The sequence below is a fragment of the Apis mellifera genome, linkage group LG9, assembly GCF_003254395.2.
Source record: "Apis mellifera strain DH4 linkage group LG9, Amel_HAv3.1, whole genome shotgun sequence".
Lineage (NCBI taxonomy): Eukaryota > Metazoa > Arthropoda > Insecta > Hymenoptera > Apidae > Apis > Apis mellifera.
Window position 1 is genome coordinate 2670017 of NC_037646.1, and position 20105 is coordinate 2690121.

The 20105-nt window shown below is 23.7% G+C and overlaps 1 protein-coding gene across 38 annotated transcripts in view; it reads right to left on the reverse strand.

Annotated features, from left to right (window-relative positions):
• The window catches only part of LOC413994 (calcium-activated potassium channel slowpoke), a 120026-nt gene that overhangs the window by 79936 nt on the left and 19985 nt on the right, over positions 1 to 20105 (reverse strand). For all 38 annotated transcript variants that reach the window (XM_026442888.1, XM_026442903.1, XM_026442884.1 and 35 more), the window contains exons 2-5: positions 10310 to 10371; positions 9831 to 9927; positions 7959 to 8222; positions 6077 to 6244 (exon numbers count right to left, since the gene is read on the reverse strand). In XM_026442888.1, the coding sequence (XP_026298673.1) occupies positions 6077 to 6244; positions 7959 to 8222; positions 9831 to 9927; positions 10310 to 10371 (591 nt within the window). The remainder of the gene's footprint in view (positions 1 to 6076; positions 6245 to 7958; positions 8223 to 9830; positions 9928 to 10309; positions 10372 to 20105) is intronic.

A 20105-nucleotide genomic window follows, 5' to 3' on the forward strand; every position in this document is an offset into this window, starting at 1 on the left:
AAATTGATAATTTTTTACCTAAAGCGATATCGTCATCGTTATTAACTAACCTCCTGAAATCGGTTTGAAGCGGTTCTGTATTGTTCGAATCGCTATAACGCGTTATACCAAAACTCAGTGACATCATGCTTCCAATCAAGTGCCAAACAGTTTGAGAAGGTTCCAAAACAAGCTCGCTTTAAAATGTTACGAGGACATTATTCTCCGTCATAGAATACCGATATAATCGAAAAATATCAATTCCCGTTATGAAACGTAAATTTATTCATGATTTTCATGATTCTTTTCAAGAAAAAATAAAAGAATATACATTATATAACAACAAAATTTAAGATGATGTGATCTCTCATCGGTCAAATAACTTACAGAGAAAAATTGTCCTGGAGCGAAAAATATAAAACTATACTCGATTCCGTCTAAATCAACGATGTAAACAACGTGTCGACTATCCCCTTGAAGAAAAAAGTCTAAATACCAAGCTTGAAAAATAGTTTTTGCGACAATTCTTGCCCTGAAAATTGTGCATATATAGAATATATATTGTCGAGGATCCTGGCAACAAATGGGAAAAAAGAAAAGAATATTGAACGCTTTGCAACGGCAATCCGAGTGTCAAAGACAAAAGCAAGCAAAAAAACACATGTCTATTTTATCAATAATATCAATATCTATGTAATATGTTAGTAAGGTTAGGCAGCATGTTAGCGTTCGCAGAAAACAGATAGAATAAACATACAGACAGAATGAGCAGTCAATCAGGATCAACAAGCTCGCACAGAAACCAACATTGTATTGATATCGTTGGATTTCTGAGAAAGAGAGAAAGAGAGAGAGAGAGATACAGAGAGAAAGGGAGAAAGAGAGAGAAAGAGAAAGTTCACGAAAATACATGTGAATCGATGTTAGAGAGGACATTTTAGAAGAACGATAACGTGCCTCGAATCGAAAGATTGGAAAAATTGGCGGGAAATTTTTGAAAAATTTTCGAACAAAAAACAATTTAATCTTTTTGACACTTAAATGAACCTGAATGGACTCGAGGCTCGTTCGCAAATAGGTTCCTGTTATTAGTTATCAAATTTGATTTAGTTAGCGTGAATATCCCTTTTTGGTAAATCAAATCGATTCAAGGATTCGATTTACCTCATTGATGATGATCGAATCATATTATATACATTATATAAAAAGTAGGTTATAATGTGAATAAGGCGAGTAACTCGTAGAAGAAATTGAAGCGAGTAATATTAGAGAAAAAAAGATAGAATAGTTTTATATATATATGCGATAAGGAGCTGAAATATTGTAGTTAAGATACATACGGTATGATCGTCATACCGAGATCACTTTCTCCCGATTTCATTCAGCGAAAAAAAGTAACGTGTTACTGCTGCAACAAAGCTGGTTCACATTATTTTTTTTTTTTTTTTTTTTTTTTTTAAGGTTAATCACTGGATCACGAGCAACAAAATTGTGTGATTAAAAGAAGTAATTATTTTTGAAGATCGAGATCTTCTTTATCGATTGTGTTCGAATTCAATTCAATCTCTATTCTCTGAAATTTCACAGAGTATCTCGTGTCGATCTCTTTACCAATGTGTCCCTAAAAGTATATCGAATTTTCAGAAATATATTGATAAATGTTTCTATTTTCTTTTATTTATTTATTTATTTTTTTTTTCGTTTACTTTTAATCGAGTTTTCATTATTTATCATTATATATAAAAGAAGATTTACTAAATTTGAGATAATATAATTAGTATATTAATATGCGTACTTTCATTACATCATATTTTTTCTAATTCCTTCATAAATACTAATATATAATTACAATTTAATATTGTACATATAAATTTTAGATTTTTAAAAATAATTTTCATAATTTTTAATTCAAAATACTTAAAATTTTTTATTTTTCTTCCATTGTATCCCATAAATATGAATATAAATATATCACAAAGTAATATCTTGCATAGGATTTTTAATAATAATATCAAATTTTAATATAAAATATAAGAATTTGTATCAATTTCTGTCTTTCTATCACACAAATTCACATAAATTCATTAATTCAGCTATATAAAAGACTAATACATAAAATATTCGCATAAATTGTCTAATTCTATTATTTAAATACTTGCTCAAATTCAATTTTCTCAATTCAATATACTTCTAGGGACTGACAAAAATGAAAGCATAATACCCCACACATTATTTACCAACCTTGTTAACGATGGCCTAATATACTCGAAAGCCAAACATATAAAACCGCCAAACGAAAATAGATATTTAGAAAGCCTTTACGGTCAAAAGACAGCGTATATATAGAGAAGAGAAGAAAAAAAAATGGAAAAAAAAACGTTTGAATAAACAGCTGCATAAGCAGAAAAATTTTTTTCTTCTTTTTTTTTTTTTTTTTTCTTTTTTTTTTTTCCTCCGACCACTTTATCTCGAGAGAGAGAGCTCGAAGCGCAAGATACCAGTGCGATCCGCGCTACAAACCTTTCATTTTCGTACGATAGAGTGAGGCGTGTTAGGTTGCACAAGATATAGAAGGTTGCCATCGTCGTCCGGGACCGTGTCACGAACGTTTCCTCTATTATTCTCAAAGTGTCATATATCCCTCGTGATCTCGCTATTCTTTGCCTCCAATTTCGGTTCGCGAATTATTATTCAGCCGGGTATGTGAAAGGACGTGAAATCAATAAGTGGAGAGAAGAATGAACACGAATCCTTTTCCACAAGAACGATCTCGTCGTTTGCATTTCGTTATTCCACCTTGTCTCTCCACGTTGGTTTTTTTTTTTTTTTTTTTTGCACATACATATCTTTTGACACGCGAGGACGAGAGTGATATATGATTATATGGAAATATCGAGACCAGATCCCGACTACGACCACCATATAGAGGTATAGGCATAAGGCACAGGTAGCCAGTAACGCTATATAGAAAATTTTCGAGCTCTTATTATTATTTCTCGTTCATTTTTAATTTCTCTATCCATTCGTTTATTGCGAATATTTTTTTTTTTTTTTTTTACTTTTTATGTAAAGTTTTATTTTCAATTATATTTTTTCTCGTCATAATACATATACGATGGTCCAAAATGGCGTAGAATTGGACCGAATTGCAACAAGCTGCTTATTTTTTTTTTTTTCATTTAATGAATGAAATATACCCTTTTCTCATAGCATATATAAAATTGTTTATATATGCGACTCGTGGTATGGGGGCTCAATTTAAATAGGTTACGATTCAATTGATATAAAAAAGAGATAGACAGAGAGATAGAGAGAAAGAGAGAGAGAGAGAGAAAGTGTGAAGCTGCTCTGTGATTTCAGTTAAAACTCTTTTTTACTTTTTTTTCTCGATGAGATGGAGAGGAATCGACTCGTACCGTATAATCGATATGCGAAGCAGATTATGAAAAATAATGATTAAAATATTCCAGATTATTGTATTGTCATCCAGTTTAATTACAAAAATTGAAATAAATTTATTTAAATTTCAAAATATCTAAATATCAAAATATCGTTTTAAGATTTAATTAAAAATAATTTAATTCTTGAAGGTCTAAACAAAGTAATTCTCTTTTAAAATTATATTTCTTCTTTAAATTAAGTTATTTAATGGAAATTTTTTTATTGGCGCAAGTTATTTAAAAAAAATTGTAAAAGTATTTAAGAAAATTGAATATTAAGCTTGAATAATAATTTTACATTTTTTATAGATATTAAATCTTGGAAAAATTTGTAGGATATACTAAAGAAACTATTTAGATCTTTATATAAATTTCCAGAATTTGAGAGTTTAAGAGTTAAAAAATTAATGCTCGATGATAATATTTACTTACATTCTCAATATTTATCAATTATTTTTATATTATTATTTGTATTATAAAAAAACTTTTCGAATAAGTAAATATAAAATATAAATATAATATTGTTCAATTGATTTATATATTAATATCGAATCGATTCCTCGTTTCATCGAGAAAACATGGTTATCGTGATTGGCGTAAGGTTTGTCGAAAGTCCTATAGATTTCGAAAAAAAAGGAAAAAAAAAAAAAGAAGAAAGAAAACAGTCCTCCTACTTGTTTCGATAATTTATAGTGTCTACTGATATGTTGTTAATTCTCTTATTCTAACAATATTTGTAGACAAACGTTACGCTAACATATCCGCGTTTAAACGGCGATGCTCAGACATTTTCCAACGATATATATCAATAATAACGAATCGTAAAACGCGCGAATTTTGAATGTTCCCGTATATTCCTTCGTCTCCGCCGAAAATTAACGATTTTGCACGATCGATAACATCACACACGCTCAGCTATTCGCACGCACACTCGCGGCCAGTCACACTTCTCGCAGACACTGCGCATCGTCGTTCAAACGAAGCAATCGATTCACGACTAGTGACATTGTTCTCCGATGGTTGCTTAATAACTAAAAGAAATTCCATTTGATTCATCCATTTGTTTCATCTCATCGCATCTTAATGTTTAACGCGAATTTCTCTGGCGAAAGATAATTAAGGAAATGGAAGTTGAGGGATATTGGTGAATATTTAAATTGAGTTCATGATTAGATAATTATATAACCATACGATAAAAGATAGTATTAAAATGCATTGAGTAATAGTTAGTATACGGTAATTTGTTAGTATATGATAATAGTTACAAATGATTATTATTGGTAGAGTCAAACTTAACTAATTAGTGTTAATGGCTGTCTACTAGATCAATTAAGATCAATCAAGAATTACATGTATGTTGGATGATAAAGTTTAAAAGGATTTTTATATAAAATATACTATAATTTTTTCACATTGTATAAAAATCTAATAATCTTAATTAAGATTGTAATATATATTTATTTTTTTTTTACCATTATCTATTAGTGAAATAATTTATTCATTTCATTTATTTATGACATTTTGTCTTATCTCTAACAAACACCAATAAATATTCTAGTTTCACATATCATGACAATAAACTTTGATTTTTATTTTATACAAATTTAACAAGATTAACTATTTCTATTTTTGTAATCTCTTTCTTAATAGTTCAAGTAATACTTTTAAATATTTATCAAAAAATATATAAATAGTATCTATATAATACGATTTTATTAATTATCCAATAGCATAATAAATATGCTAATTATATCAAATATTTCTATGAAATCAATTCCCTATAAGTAAATTTTACTTAATCGTTGTAAAAAGTAAAATGTTTTTCAAAATCGTAATTTTTGTTGTCAAAAAAGGACTTAACGAATAGATTTAAAAAAATATATATATTAAAGAGAAATTCGCATTACGTGTAAAATGAAACGAAAATCTCGTCGCTGAATTTATTTCGCAGTACGATAAATGTATCTAACCAGAGAACATTGCACATTGTCGAAATATTCACCGTTTTGTTTTGTGTCTCAAGGATAATAAATGTGTAAATTTTTTTCAAAATCTGATCTGCCGATTCATGGCGAGATCAGGATTGCTACTCTAACGAGACGAATTCTACGAAACACTCGAATCATTAATCAAGTTCATCACGTTACCACTAAAATTTATTAGTTGTCACAATAGATCAAAATAAATCATTAATAGTGAACTTGATTATCACTTGACATTCAAAAACTATCATAAAATACAATTAAGAAAAAATTTATACGATACGATTATAAGATTATATTATCGAAATAACGATACTTTTGAACACTTTTAAGGATAATCTCACGATGAGATAAAGAAAAATGCTTTGTATAATAAGTGAAAAGCCACGTGTTCCGCAGAATTCGTATTGCGAATACTTATCCCATGAAAAACCAAATTGTTTTAAATTTGTTTCTTTAAATTTCAATAAAAACACAGAGACAAATATATGTATCTATATATATATATACATATAGACAGTATAATCTGAAAATAAATTGTGCTTATTATTAATCAGACAATTGGATTTTTCACGCGAGATTTTTCTACACTGAACTATAGATAGTCGTTTATTTTCATATAACATATTAAACGTAATGTTTTGACTGTATTAAGAGAATTCAAAGAAGGCTTACCAAACCGACGAGTAGAAAAAATACTAGGAATGTGCGGCCGAGGACCGTCTGGCAGTAAACGTCGCCATATCCTACCGTGGACATCGTCACGATGAGAAAGTAGACGCAGGTCCAGTACGAAAGCTGTTGAGGGTTCGTGAACTCGAACGGGTCCCCTGAGTTTTCAAGCTGTAATCACATAATATGAACATTTATAATTTAACAGTGAGATTAATATACACAGTCATAAAATATATACATATATATATACTTGTATATTATTATTTTTAGATTATTTTTGGTTTTTTACAGATCTCCTCTATCTTTCACGATTTCATTTTTCCAAAGTAATAATTAAAATTATATTCATTATATATTTATTTATGTATTAATATATAATACATGTAGAAAGTGAATTCAGATACAGAAACAAAAATTGATGTAAAAAAATATCGGACGAGACTTTATTTATTAAATTATTAAAACAAATTAAGTTTGCAGAAAGTGAATATATTATTTTTTAAATTGCTTTTAATTTAATAAATAAGATTCAAGGCGATTTTTTATATTTATTTTGGTTTCTGGAATCGACCCTCTAAAGATATATCATAAAGAAACTAAAAAATCTAAAAATATGCATAAAAATATTTAAAAGTTTTAAAGAAAAAAATTTTAAACTTCAAAGCTTTTACAACGTTTCAAAAAAAATGTATGTGTAATCTGGAAAATTAAAAACAGATTTTTTTTCACTATTAGAAAATAAATGTATTAGAAAATAGATGTATGTATGTATAAATTTAATTTTTTGATTTATATTAATTTTTTTTAATATATATTTTAAGTATATATCTTACTTAAAACTAACTATTTCTAGCAATTTCTAAATAGCAATATCTCGATAGCAATTTTGTCAATGTTTGTCAATATTGATTTGAATTTATATTAATTATAATATTATATAATATCATACAATCTATTATATCTAAGAAATTGAAAGAAATAAAGAAGACTTAAGAATCTAATTCTTATAGAAAATACATTTCTAGAAAATAATGTATTAAATATTTCTAAAAAATGTTTTAGATGAAGTATATATTTATGATGAATAAGTTAGATATTTATATGTAAGTAAAAAGTGTTGAAAGCATCTTGACGAAGTTTTGAGAACAAACAAATATTGTTTGCATCGAGGTGTTAAGATTAGAGTGTAAGCAAATGCGTAATATATGACGAGCCAGAAAATCGAGTGGGTGTGACAGAGAGATTTTTAGAAATATCAGTGTAAGATTAGTCACACGATGAGTGGGAAGCGAATAAATGTGATAAAAAATAAAATAAGATGGTAAAGTAGAATTGAAAAAATATTTATAAAACTCAAAGAAAATATAACTATGTTAATTTAAATAAAAATAATATATAGTTAAAAATAAAATAAACATAAGATAAATAAAACAAAATATAAAAAATAATAATAACCATATTGTTAATAATCAATTTGATGAATGAAATTATATATTTTTAACTTTTACAATCTTAAGCAATTTAGGTCTCTGCAGTTTTATGCTTTAATTTTTTTTTCTTTTATGTTAAATTATTCAAATATCTTTTCAATGTATTGGAAAGATTAATTGTATTTTTAATACAATTATTCAATATTATTAATCTTAATACAGCTTTAAATACTTTGTATTTAGAATTCTAATCAGCCGATTATGCTTTTATTATTGTTAAAATTTAACTATCAATTAAATTATCAATTGTTAAAAATAAAAAATTAAAAACAATTTTTCATTTCAAATGATGTAACCATACTATCTACGAATTAATTATCGACAATCTGTTATATCCATAAGACCGATAGTGAGAAGAAGAAAACAAATAATAATACCAAAAAATATCTTACCAAATGAATGATGCCAGCAGCTGTTAACCAGACGGAGATGAAGATCGATACAAGTTGGGCGAGACGAATGGAACTCGATGTCTTTAGAATGTTTAGGTACTGGAGAATGTCAGGGACCGTCATCAGTCGTAGGGCTCGAAGGAACCTCAGTCCGATCCACGTCCGATCGAGATATATCGACACGAAGGACGGTGGTATCGTAAAGTAGTCCACGAACGAATACATCTCCAGCATGAACCACAGCTTATCACTGGCGGCGATAAACTGTCACAGAACAAATTTTTAATCACGTACGTGTTAATAATATAATTTTATTATTTCATCATCAAATTTATACTCTGATATGTAAACATATGAATACAATTATTAGCATGAATTTGAATTAATAAAATTCTATATGAATTAAAGGAGAAAATAATTTTAAAAGAATAGATAATTCTGTTAAATTTTACAAATTCTTTATTTTATGATATTTAAATATTGAAATTTTATTAATTAGTAAGTAAAATAATTGATTTTTTATTTTGTCTAAATTTTGTAAGGATTATAATATATTTTCAAACAATATTACATTAAATAGAAGTAACTGATAGCCAAAAATTTAGTATTTGAAAAGTAAGTTGGTTAAAAATAAACTTTCTATACTAATTTATTTGCAATATCTAATTATCCTCTTAATAATCTTGATATTTTTTATTTTTTTAACTATTGAATCATTAATTTTTTTCCTAAATCATTTTGTTCTCTCTTTTTCAAATTAACTATTATTAATTACAATTAACTATTAATTATTATTCTAATATAATACCTTTCATCAACAATCTTTTTTTTTTATTAATCATCAATAATTTAGATCATTTAATAATTTAACTTCATCTAAAATTTTTTGATACTAAAAAAAAGTAATTTAAAATACAAAAATGCATTCAATAATAACATTTAATTTAATAAATATATAAAAAAAATTAACGTCTTGAGCATAATTAAAAAAAATAATATTTTCTTAAATATTTGTTTGAACATAAATGTAAATTGTGAATCATGAAAAAAGTAAAAAAAAATCCAAGGTGTATTTCTTAAAAAAATCGTCTAATAATTTGTATTCATAAATGTTACATCATTCGTTTATAAATTCACTAAGTAATTCCTCGAAGAACTTTGAGAGAATAACAAAGCATGTGCTTTAAGAGACTCAGATTGTTAACGAAGGTTAATCTTTTCCTAAGTCTTAAAAACTCACGACATTTCCTGACAAGCAGAATTTTATTGTTTGACTTCAACAGTTGTATCATTCAGTCAACGTATTACTTTAAAATAAAGACCTCTTATAACACTACAATTACAGTTTCTTGAATGTATTACAATGATTGTTTTAACAGCGCAAAATCGAGCATTGTCATGCGATGAAAATTACAGTCTTAATCATTTTAACGTTAGAACAGAGATTTCTTTCTTTTAATTTTCTATCCACATGTTATAATTGTAATAAAATATATCAATGTATTTCCAATATAATAAGTTAACTTTTAAGAATTACATGACAAAATTGATTCATTATAGTCTATCATTATTATACAAGCTATTAATAGAATGATCTAATATATTGTTATATGAATTTAAATAAATACAATAAAATAACGATACAATATAGTCATAATTTTATTATGTTGGGTCAATTATAATTATATATTTTGATATAAATGATTTGATTAAATAAGTAATTTATAATAATATTTTTTACATTTTATTTTATAATATTTGAAAATAAGAATTTAACACGGGTAAGAAGTGATTGTCCACTATTCAATTGTTAATATTTATGAATCTATAAATTTGAAAAGCATCATAATGCGATGAAAAGTTTACACTTACGCGTATAAAAAAGTAGACCATAAAAAATATATTGAAAGCTAAGTCTATCTGCTGAGTAATGTTGTTGCTCCACTCTTGGCAACGTTCCACCTCTTCGCTGTAACATAAAATTGTCATTTGATGTTAATAAATTACGTTAAAATCTCACTTATGATAAGTTTGCTTGACTTTTATAAGAAAATAAATAAACAATAATAATATAATCAATCGTTACATAGTTATTTACATGATTCGTTAATATATTTTGATATATATGAAAAATATATTTTATATTCTAAATTAAATGTAAATCCAAATAATTCTGTTGTAATTATTATATATTATTAAAATGAAATTAAATTTACTTAAATGATTATAACAATTTTTTTTACCATATACAAATCTATTAGAATTCTATAGAATTTTTTCCATTTTACATGATTAAAAAATATTTTACAAACAAATATAATATTTCAAATATAATTAATTGATTTTCTTACCTAGAGGCATCGATGAAGTATATTATAAGCGATGCTATACTGAGAATGAAAACTAACACCACCTGAAACACACAATATTATTCAAAGTTTAATTAAGTTAAATTAAATAAATATCATGAAAGCAAATATGCATAAGCATCGTGATTAAAATTAAACGAAATTATTTTTAATTAAGTAAATCATTTTTCATTCTTTTATCCTTATTTATATCAAAATCATTGTCCAATATATTTCTCATATAACTTCACTAATATCTTCTTTATGTATCTTTAGAGGTTTCTTTTAATAACAGAACCATTATTATCATAATTGTAAATGAAATTATCTATTAAATATTTATAATAAAATTTTAAAAATTCACATAAATTTTTGGATCTAATATTTTATCTAATATTCATAATTATGTATTTTATTTTACATATTAAAAAAATTGTTTACATATTTATTAATAATAATTTAATAAAAAACAATAACTTTCAAATGTTGATTTAACGATAATGAAAAGCTCCAACGATCGAATTTATTCTCCTACAATAGTCGATGAGCGCCAACGAATAAATACACGTTATACTTCAACCACTTTGTTAGCACTTTTTGAAATGTACGATCTTAGAATACTCGTTCCAACTGAATAGTTTTACTTGTGAGGATGAAAGATTTACTAAGCTGGTAAATTTCAAAACAAATTTTGAACATGACTGTATGTAAGTTATATTTTTGCTCAAAAGTTTTAGAATATCATTATGTATATATATATATTAAACTAGAAAAAATTCAGTAACCATTAATAGATATTAATTTAATTAATTTACATTAATATTTTTAAATCTATAAATCGTGACATCCATTTGCATAAATTTGTAATAGAATAAATATTTTTAAATTAAATTAAATTAAATTTTTAAATTAATCGATATAAATACTACGAATTTTTATGCAAATAGTATATATTTTTCATGTTTTGCATTTTGTATTTTTTATAAATAATAGAAATAAACATATTAATTATTTTTCTTCTGATATGAATTTCATTTTTATGGCAATATTATAAATAAATATTATAAATAAATTTAATACATAAAATTGAATAAAACTTTTGAATAAAAATATAATATTGAAATCTAAAATATTTTAATTATATTTATTTGTAAAAACAACATGATATTATACAACAACATATTATATAATTTGTAAAACATTTTCTTTTTTAAACAACTTATCGAAAAATTATGATAAAATTTTTACATAATATTATAGATTTATATAGTTAAATCTACATAATAAAATTATGGATATTTTAAAAATATTACAGCTTAATATACATATATTTTAAATAATATCATATATTTTTTACATATTATTGAATATTTGTTAAATATTTGATTTTATTTTAATTGCATAAAAATTCGCAATCTAACAGTCATTTTTATCTGCAATTTCTTTATATAAGAAAATTTCTTAATGAAATTTTTCAATACTTAATTATTTTAATATAGCTACGTGAGAATGTAATAAATTGAAATGATGCATAGCTTATCCTAATGACGGATAGTGAAGAAAGATTTATCGTGAATATATACGTAGGATATTTCAGGACAGATGGTACATGCGAATAAAAGATGATTTTATATATAAAAATGAATAAAAAAAAAATCAAATTTGTCATTTAAAATTTCGTATTCGAGTTTTTACGTAACTTTAACTAATTTTCAATTGAATATGAATGATAAGAGATATATATGAAACTAAGTAAAAAGTAAATAGAATAAAGTTTTGTTTTATTTATTTTATTTTAGAAAATTAAAAAATTTAAATTTTCGTTTTAAAGAAAATAGAGATTGAAAATATATAGATAAGAAGTAATTTTGAAGTAATTAAGAAGAAAAGGAAATGATTAAGAAGTACTTTTAAATTCAATTTTCTTGAAAATTAGTTTTTAAAATAAAGTAAAAAAATTTTATTTTATATTCTTCCTATATATATATATATATATACTTATTCATATCTTATGGAAAATCAAAAGTATATTTAATGAATTTTTAAATTCAATTTGAAAATAAAGTTTATAACAATGTTTCAGATGTTATATATTTAAAAATATTATTTTTCTTTTTCGACTCACTTTTACATCATTTTTTATTAACATTCTATTATATTTGCTATGTGGACTAGGTTTTCAATAACTCGTTTAATAATCATCACTAATATTTCATTTCATTAGATATTTTATGCATATATAAAAAATTCATTTCTAAAAATAGAATATTATGCTATTAAAAATGAATTTTTATATAATTAAAAGAAACAAGAAAGAAGTATTATTTAGCCCTAACACAATAGGTGTTTTAATTTACATAAAATGAAATTTGCTGATATATATATAATTTTATTTATACAATTAAAATTAATGATTATTTATAATATCAAATATTTTATAAAATTTTATTATAATAAAGACTTTTGAATTGTAATATATAATTATCTTACATTATTTTATTTTATCTTACATAAATTACATTATCAACAAATTATTTTCACTTCAATCCTAATTTAATAGAAAAATCTAAATTTTACATCAAAGAAACTTTACAAAAAAAAGTGTAAACGAGGGTAAAAAAAGATTCTTTTCTATTATTTCATTATTTTCTTTCGCACAGTTTACTCAATATGGAAATGTGAAAAAAAAATATTGGATGGCGAAGTCATCGATGAGCCAAGCATTCACATACACATACGCATAATGTACAAATATACACGTACAATTTCTACGAGACTTCAGGTTGAAGCATATAGTGCAAGTAGCGTGAATAAATAAAGAAGCACGGCTTATGCACTTTAACCGCCGATCGATTTTGCTTGGCTCCGTTCCAGACAGCAGCTCGTCAAATACCAAAGAATTTCGCCACATGACTCTTAATTGTCAATGATATATTATCGAAATGAATTTGATAGATCTTAATCTTTAACTATTCGAAATCAACTTTTCATCAAATATCTGATTTATTGATCCAAGTCATAGAATTAAAATTTTTCTCGTAATTTTTACATTTGTTGAATAATTATCATTTCAATGTAATGCAACAGATAGCATGGATATAATTATTAAAATTTTCTTCGAGATTTTCACGCTTGAAAAAATCATACAAATGAATATAATCATTAATCATAATGAAACATCTTATCGATTTTAATTTCAGTAAAAAATTATGTATATTCAATTTCTATTTATGATTGAAATTGAAATATGCAATTGTGATAAAGAATATGCGAAAAATTTAAATATTTAAAATTTTTCTAAATTCTTTATTACTATAGATAGTATATAGTAATGTCATATAGATGTATATTTAAATGTCATAAAAATATTTTGTTACATTTTTTTCAATAAAATAACTAAATTAATACATTATACTATTTGAAAATATTACACATATCCTTAAAATAATCTAATAATTTAAACAATGCTTCATAAAGATTTATATTCCTTTTAATTTGTTGATTGCCTAATATTTTTTGTAAGACACATTAATATCAGAATTTAAATTGAATTGAAAGAGTGAAATGAAGAGAGTGATAAAGAATGAAGAGAGAAAATTAATATTATATAGAGGATGTTAATATATTCGTAGAACACTTTTAGAGAGTCATTTCTAGAAACCAATATGAATATATTGACATTGTATATAATTAAAATAATTTTGGAAAATTTTTCGAAAGAAATTTGAATGTGTATATAAAATAAATTTTCTTTTTTACGATTAATTATAAAAAAAAATTATTTTGCTTTTATTGCTAATTAAATTAATATCTAATCATTCAAATTATCAATTACATTGAAATGAATTTAATAAAAAAAAACTTGAGTAACAAAACCATATGAAAAAACATAAAAAAGCATAAATCAAATAATAAATCAAATAAATTAAATTCATATAAATTTGAATATATCCATATACATTATATATATTTAATAAAAATACCATTCAGCAAAATTTAATCTCAAGCGAACAATCTATAGAAAAATATTCACTTAAACTTGTTAAATTTTAAATAATTAAAATATGGAAAATTATTAATTCGAGAAACATATAATTAAATATCATTTGTTTAAATACACAATATAGAGAAATTTAAACAAAAATTCGAAATTATTAATCTAAAAAACATATTATTAAATATTATTCGTTAAAATATACAATATTACGGAAATAAAAAATTCAAATCGCAAAAAAAATTTGAATTGATATTGCAAATCCCATAAAACCGCAAATTAAATTTTTTCAGTGCCACATTTACCTGTCTCGTTTAAATTTGCACGAGAGGGTTGTATACATGCACATATGTACAACGTGTGCACATTTAGGATTGTAGAAGTGTAGAAGAGCGTGTAAGGTCATTCTGTCGATGCACCATCTGAGTGTATGCAGCTGCGCTACGGAAATCTAGGTCACCCAAATACGAAGACCATGCATGAACGTTTCTCATATTTGTTTTTCAATATCGAAAAGGGATGGAAAAGATATATTCTAAGAACACAATAATTTTTACAAACTTATGACTATATAATTTACAAACTTGTGTATATAATTTAATAGATAGATAAGAGTAAAGAAAAGCATTCATATAATAATGATAGGAAATAATTGATGATGGAAAAAGTATACAATGGATTGCAATTTATCGAGACAAATTGTATTTGCAATAACAATGTATTTACAATAACAATGAATGCAAAGAAAATTAATAAAAAATTGGGAAAAATCAATAAAAATTAATTTGATATTTTATAGAATAAAAACTTAAAAATTTTATCAGTAATAAGATAAATAAATTGAAAGATTTTTGAGTGGAAGAGTAAAAATATGAATTAAATATAATCAATCATTTCCTGTAACATGCATTTACGTACATATTTTATATTTTATATAAATTGCTTATGTATTTATTATATAAAATTTAATCTATTTATTATTATTCTTAAAAATATTGATAGAAATATAATGAAATATTTATGAATGGTGAATGTTTGAAACATTAATGAACTAACTATTATAATATTATATTAATTATATTAATAAATATTATATATATAATATATATTAATAAATATTATATTAATTATAATTCTTTTTTATAATATTTTATAATATTGTGGTTTCATTTATCTTAATTTAATTTTTATTACTTTTACTAAATTTCTTTTATCTTCTTTTTCATTATATCTTTTTTTTTTCAATTAGCATTATATTTAAAACTTATATCACAAAAAAAACGGAAACAACTGAAAATATTTACGAGCTTTGAAGATTCGACTTGACCTTAAGAGCAATGCTTGTCTTAAAAGAGGGTTATCGACGTGTTCCGATTGGAGTCTGAAACGAGAATGACTTTCTGTGAAAGAAGTAAAGATCAATAGGATTACAATAGTATTAATCTTAAAATTTAAAATTAATTTGAATTTAAAAAATATTATAATTATCAAATTAAAACGTTATACAAAACAAACGTTTTTTTACAAAATTTTTTTTATATTTTTCGTCTTAATTTCTTTTCATTATTCTTTCAAAATATGTAGATATTTTTTTATGAATTTTAAGATTGAATTAAAGAATAAAACAGGATTGAAATATTTTTTATTCACATAAAATATCAAAAAGTATTATAATTATTGTTTTAATGTCAATAGCAATAAGAATATAAATAGGAAAAATTCTTATACAAAAATAAATTTACATTTATATAAAAAGAGTAATGTTTTTATTTTAGAGATATAAATATTATATGTTATTTAGATTTATATTATAAAAAAATATAAATGAAATAATTTATAATCATTACATAGTAATATAATCATTAATTGAATCAGAAATAAACAATTTTCATACCTGTATTACTATTTAAATATTTATTGTTATAAATATATTGTATAATTTATTTCTATGTCGTTGAATTTTTTTTATATTACAAATAATATATTTAATGAATATAGATGAGAATATGAAAATAGGAAAAATCCTCAATTTAAAAATATATTAATTAATAAGTTTAATTATAATATTAATTATATATAAATACAATTTAAATTAATTAATTAATTTAAACATATTTAAAGATTTACTTCAAATTCTAATTAATTTATTTCAATCTTAAAAGAATTACATTTTTATAAATTGATAAATTGAAATATTTTCAATTATTTTAAAATGTAATATTCTTATAGCATCATTTTATCTTACAACTAATTACATATTTGAATATGTATTCCATTACATTATATTTGTTTATTCATGCTTAAATCATATTTCTTAAATTTTGGTTTAGAATATTCTTTTTAGTAAAAGCACACATATTTCAAATCTTCATTTTTATATCAAATTAAAATCAACACAGACTATTCAAATTATCTATTCATTCATTTCTTCACGATTATCTATTTCAGTATGTGTCACTAACTTTTCACAATATTATTCATCATTATTTTTATTATTTATTATTATTTATATTATTTTTATTCCATAATCAAGTTTCAAATTCACCAAATTCTAAATAATAAATCAATTGATCCAAAGCATTATCCATTATATCAAGCATTATCCATATCTGTATCCAATAAAATAGATTAACGTTTTTATTTTTCCTTTCAAATCCTATAAATCCCGCGAGAGTACAGTAACAAATCACCATCTCATTCTAATTGTAGTGATCTCCATATTCTTCAATATTTCCTATCCATTGTTTTACATCTAGGTCATCGTGCAACTGATCAAATGCCGGAGGAATGTACGTCAACTTGCAAAAATTGCTTCTCTTTGTCGTTTTCCTCTTTGTTTCTCTGTATCGAAAAATAAGCTTTCTGCTTTCTGCTTCGATACCTTTGTAGTGTACACAGTTCATAATTTCGCGAATGAAAAATTCGACTTGCGGCACTTTGGCTTAAGCAAAGTATGTACTCTCGATTAAATCGATTGTTCAAAAAGTAAGACCACTAATTACAAATTGTTACTCGGGTCAATGATCACGGTTAACCTTTAAACTTATTGCTATACATTTTCACGTACGTTCAGAAATTTAATAATTCTAGACATTCTGAAAAAACGTCAAAACAATTTTTTTTCGTAAATCGTGAGAGAGAAATATTTCTTTATAAGTGAAAAATTGTTCGTATTTTGTTTTTGAACTAAGAATTGGTATATCGTGGCAAAAGAAGTTTATATTAACCAAACAAGTATACAGGATATTAATATATTCGTGGGACATCTTTGGAAGATCGATTTTAATGCCAAAACAAACACAAAAGTTGGAATGTTTATTATACGTTTATTATGTATATAAAATGGATAAAAATTGAAATGTTCACATGATCAAACGTATATTAACAGAATTAAAATCTTAATAAAATAACATAATTTAATTAAAGAGTGAAAGTTAAAAATAAAATGGAAAAAGATAAATTATGAATATATTATTTTATTGCACAAAATTCATAGCTGATATAAAGTAAATTATATATATTACATACATATATAACAATGAAATTATAGTCTATCATATTGTAAAATTACTTTTAAACACATCTTCCTGTCTCTTTGCATGTAATATATATAACCATTTCATAATGATTATTATATGATTAATAATGTAGAATCCATATTGATTCGACAATTAATATTATGATTTGACCCTCATTCTATTTTCTTAGCGATGCTAAAAATGACATTTGATTTCATAATGTAACTATTAACAAATGAGATGATAATCAAAACATGTGATATACATGTATATACATAATTATAATATTCATAACTATATAATAGATTGTGTAAAAGCAAAAGCAAAAGAATGTATAAAAGTAACATATTTCACACAATAAAATACACAATCAATATATCAAGAAGCACTTAGAAAAAAGAAAAACATAATTTTATTGATTTAAATATTTTTAATCAGTCAAAAATATCTAATAGATAATAAATTTAAAAGATGAACATCAATATTATTAGTATGTCTTTTGATCTCTGATGAATTCTCTTTTTCAGAAAGACATATTTAAAATTCTATGATACTGGATCTACCAAGTTTCAAATATTCAAATCCTTTTTTTTTTTCAAAAAATTTTAGAAATTAAAATTAAAAATTAAAAATCTAAACATTGTTTTTTGTCATATTGACTATTTGTGAATTATGATCGATTCGTCTTTATTTTTAAAAGTATTCTAATAATTCCATATTATCTCAAACAAGTGTTTATTCACTTATATATTTTGAGTCATGTTCAATTTTTAATTAATTGTATTATTTCTAATATATAATATTTATAATGATTCCAATTTTATTAAATTTCTAAAATATTAGATCACGCGAGAAAAAATTGATAAATAAATTTAAATATACATTTATCACTTTACATAAAAATGCAATAATCATCAAGAAAAGAATTTTGAACAAGTCTTATCCGAAACAAGCAGCAACTTAATCGTCAATTGTACAACACTTAATTTCCACACGTTGAAAAGATCGAAAATACAGCAATACATGAAAAAGGTAAATTCTAAACTGTATCTTAAATTACATGGAAATTGCGTCGTACTTTTCATTCTCGTTTCATAGCCGACCAAAACGGAGAGCAAGCTTTCATCTTTCACGTAGCTCAACCACGCATCGCTGATTCACTGAAGAACGCTGCTTCATAGGGATGGGCTTCAGAGCTCGAGGTCCAGACTTTTTCCTCTTTCCTCTTTTCCGCACGCTTCTTCCCTATCTAAATGAGTCGAGTCAGCGTTTTTCAGCAACGTGGAAAGAGACATGAACGCTGAGGGATATGTTAGGGAAGACCTCCTTTACCTCTTGTCTTATCCGCTACTACTTTTCTTTCACCTTCCGGATATAGACGCAGCTTAATGGGATCTTAGTCGAACGAGTAGCTTGTTTAATTGTATATAAGTATGTTATATACTGTGTATTTAATTAAATTATCTAACCCGCTTCTTTTCATATCATCCATAATTATTTCATTTATTAACAAGAGAATTTTTTTTGATTGTTGAAAAATTGCAAACCTTGATTTTATGTTTAATTGCGCAATGTTTAACATTTGTGAAATTTATTAAAATATAAATATTTTAATTTAGTTATATTTTTGACTTGGATATTTATTGATATTATAAAATATATAAACATGATATATAAATTTATTATAAACATGAGTAAAGAAATGGAGTTTAAACAGAGATTTATTTTATTTTTTTAAAAATAATATTTTGTGTTTATTATATTATGTTTATATTCTTTTGTACATTTTGTACTTTTCAAATTTTAATAATAAATAAATAAATATTCATAGTTTAGTTATTAATTTAATTTGATTGAATAAGAAAGTAAAATTTATAAAATTTTGTGTTTAATATATAACTTTAAAATATCAAAGCAGTAGAAATTATTCAAAATATTAATTATATATCTTGTAAAAATATATCTTTTCATTTTTTTGCAGGAAAAGTTTTGTATATAAAAAGTTTCTTACAGTTGTATAATAAAATTTCTTTCATATTTTTTCATATATTCTTATACCACACACTTTTGTTATTAAATTCATTAAATAATGTACTAAATTAATGAATTAAATAATTCTGTATCTTAAAATTAGATAAATAAAATAATACAAAATCCTGTTTTACCAAATATCAATATAAATAAAAGATAAATAATCATTACATAGATTTCATAAAATCGATTAATTTTAAGATTTTAAAATTGAAAATTATTACGAAAAATATTATATGTAATATAATATTTTATA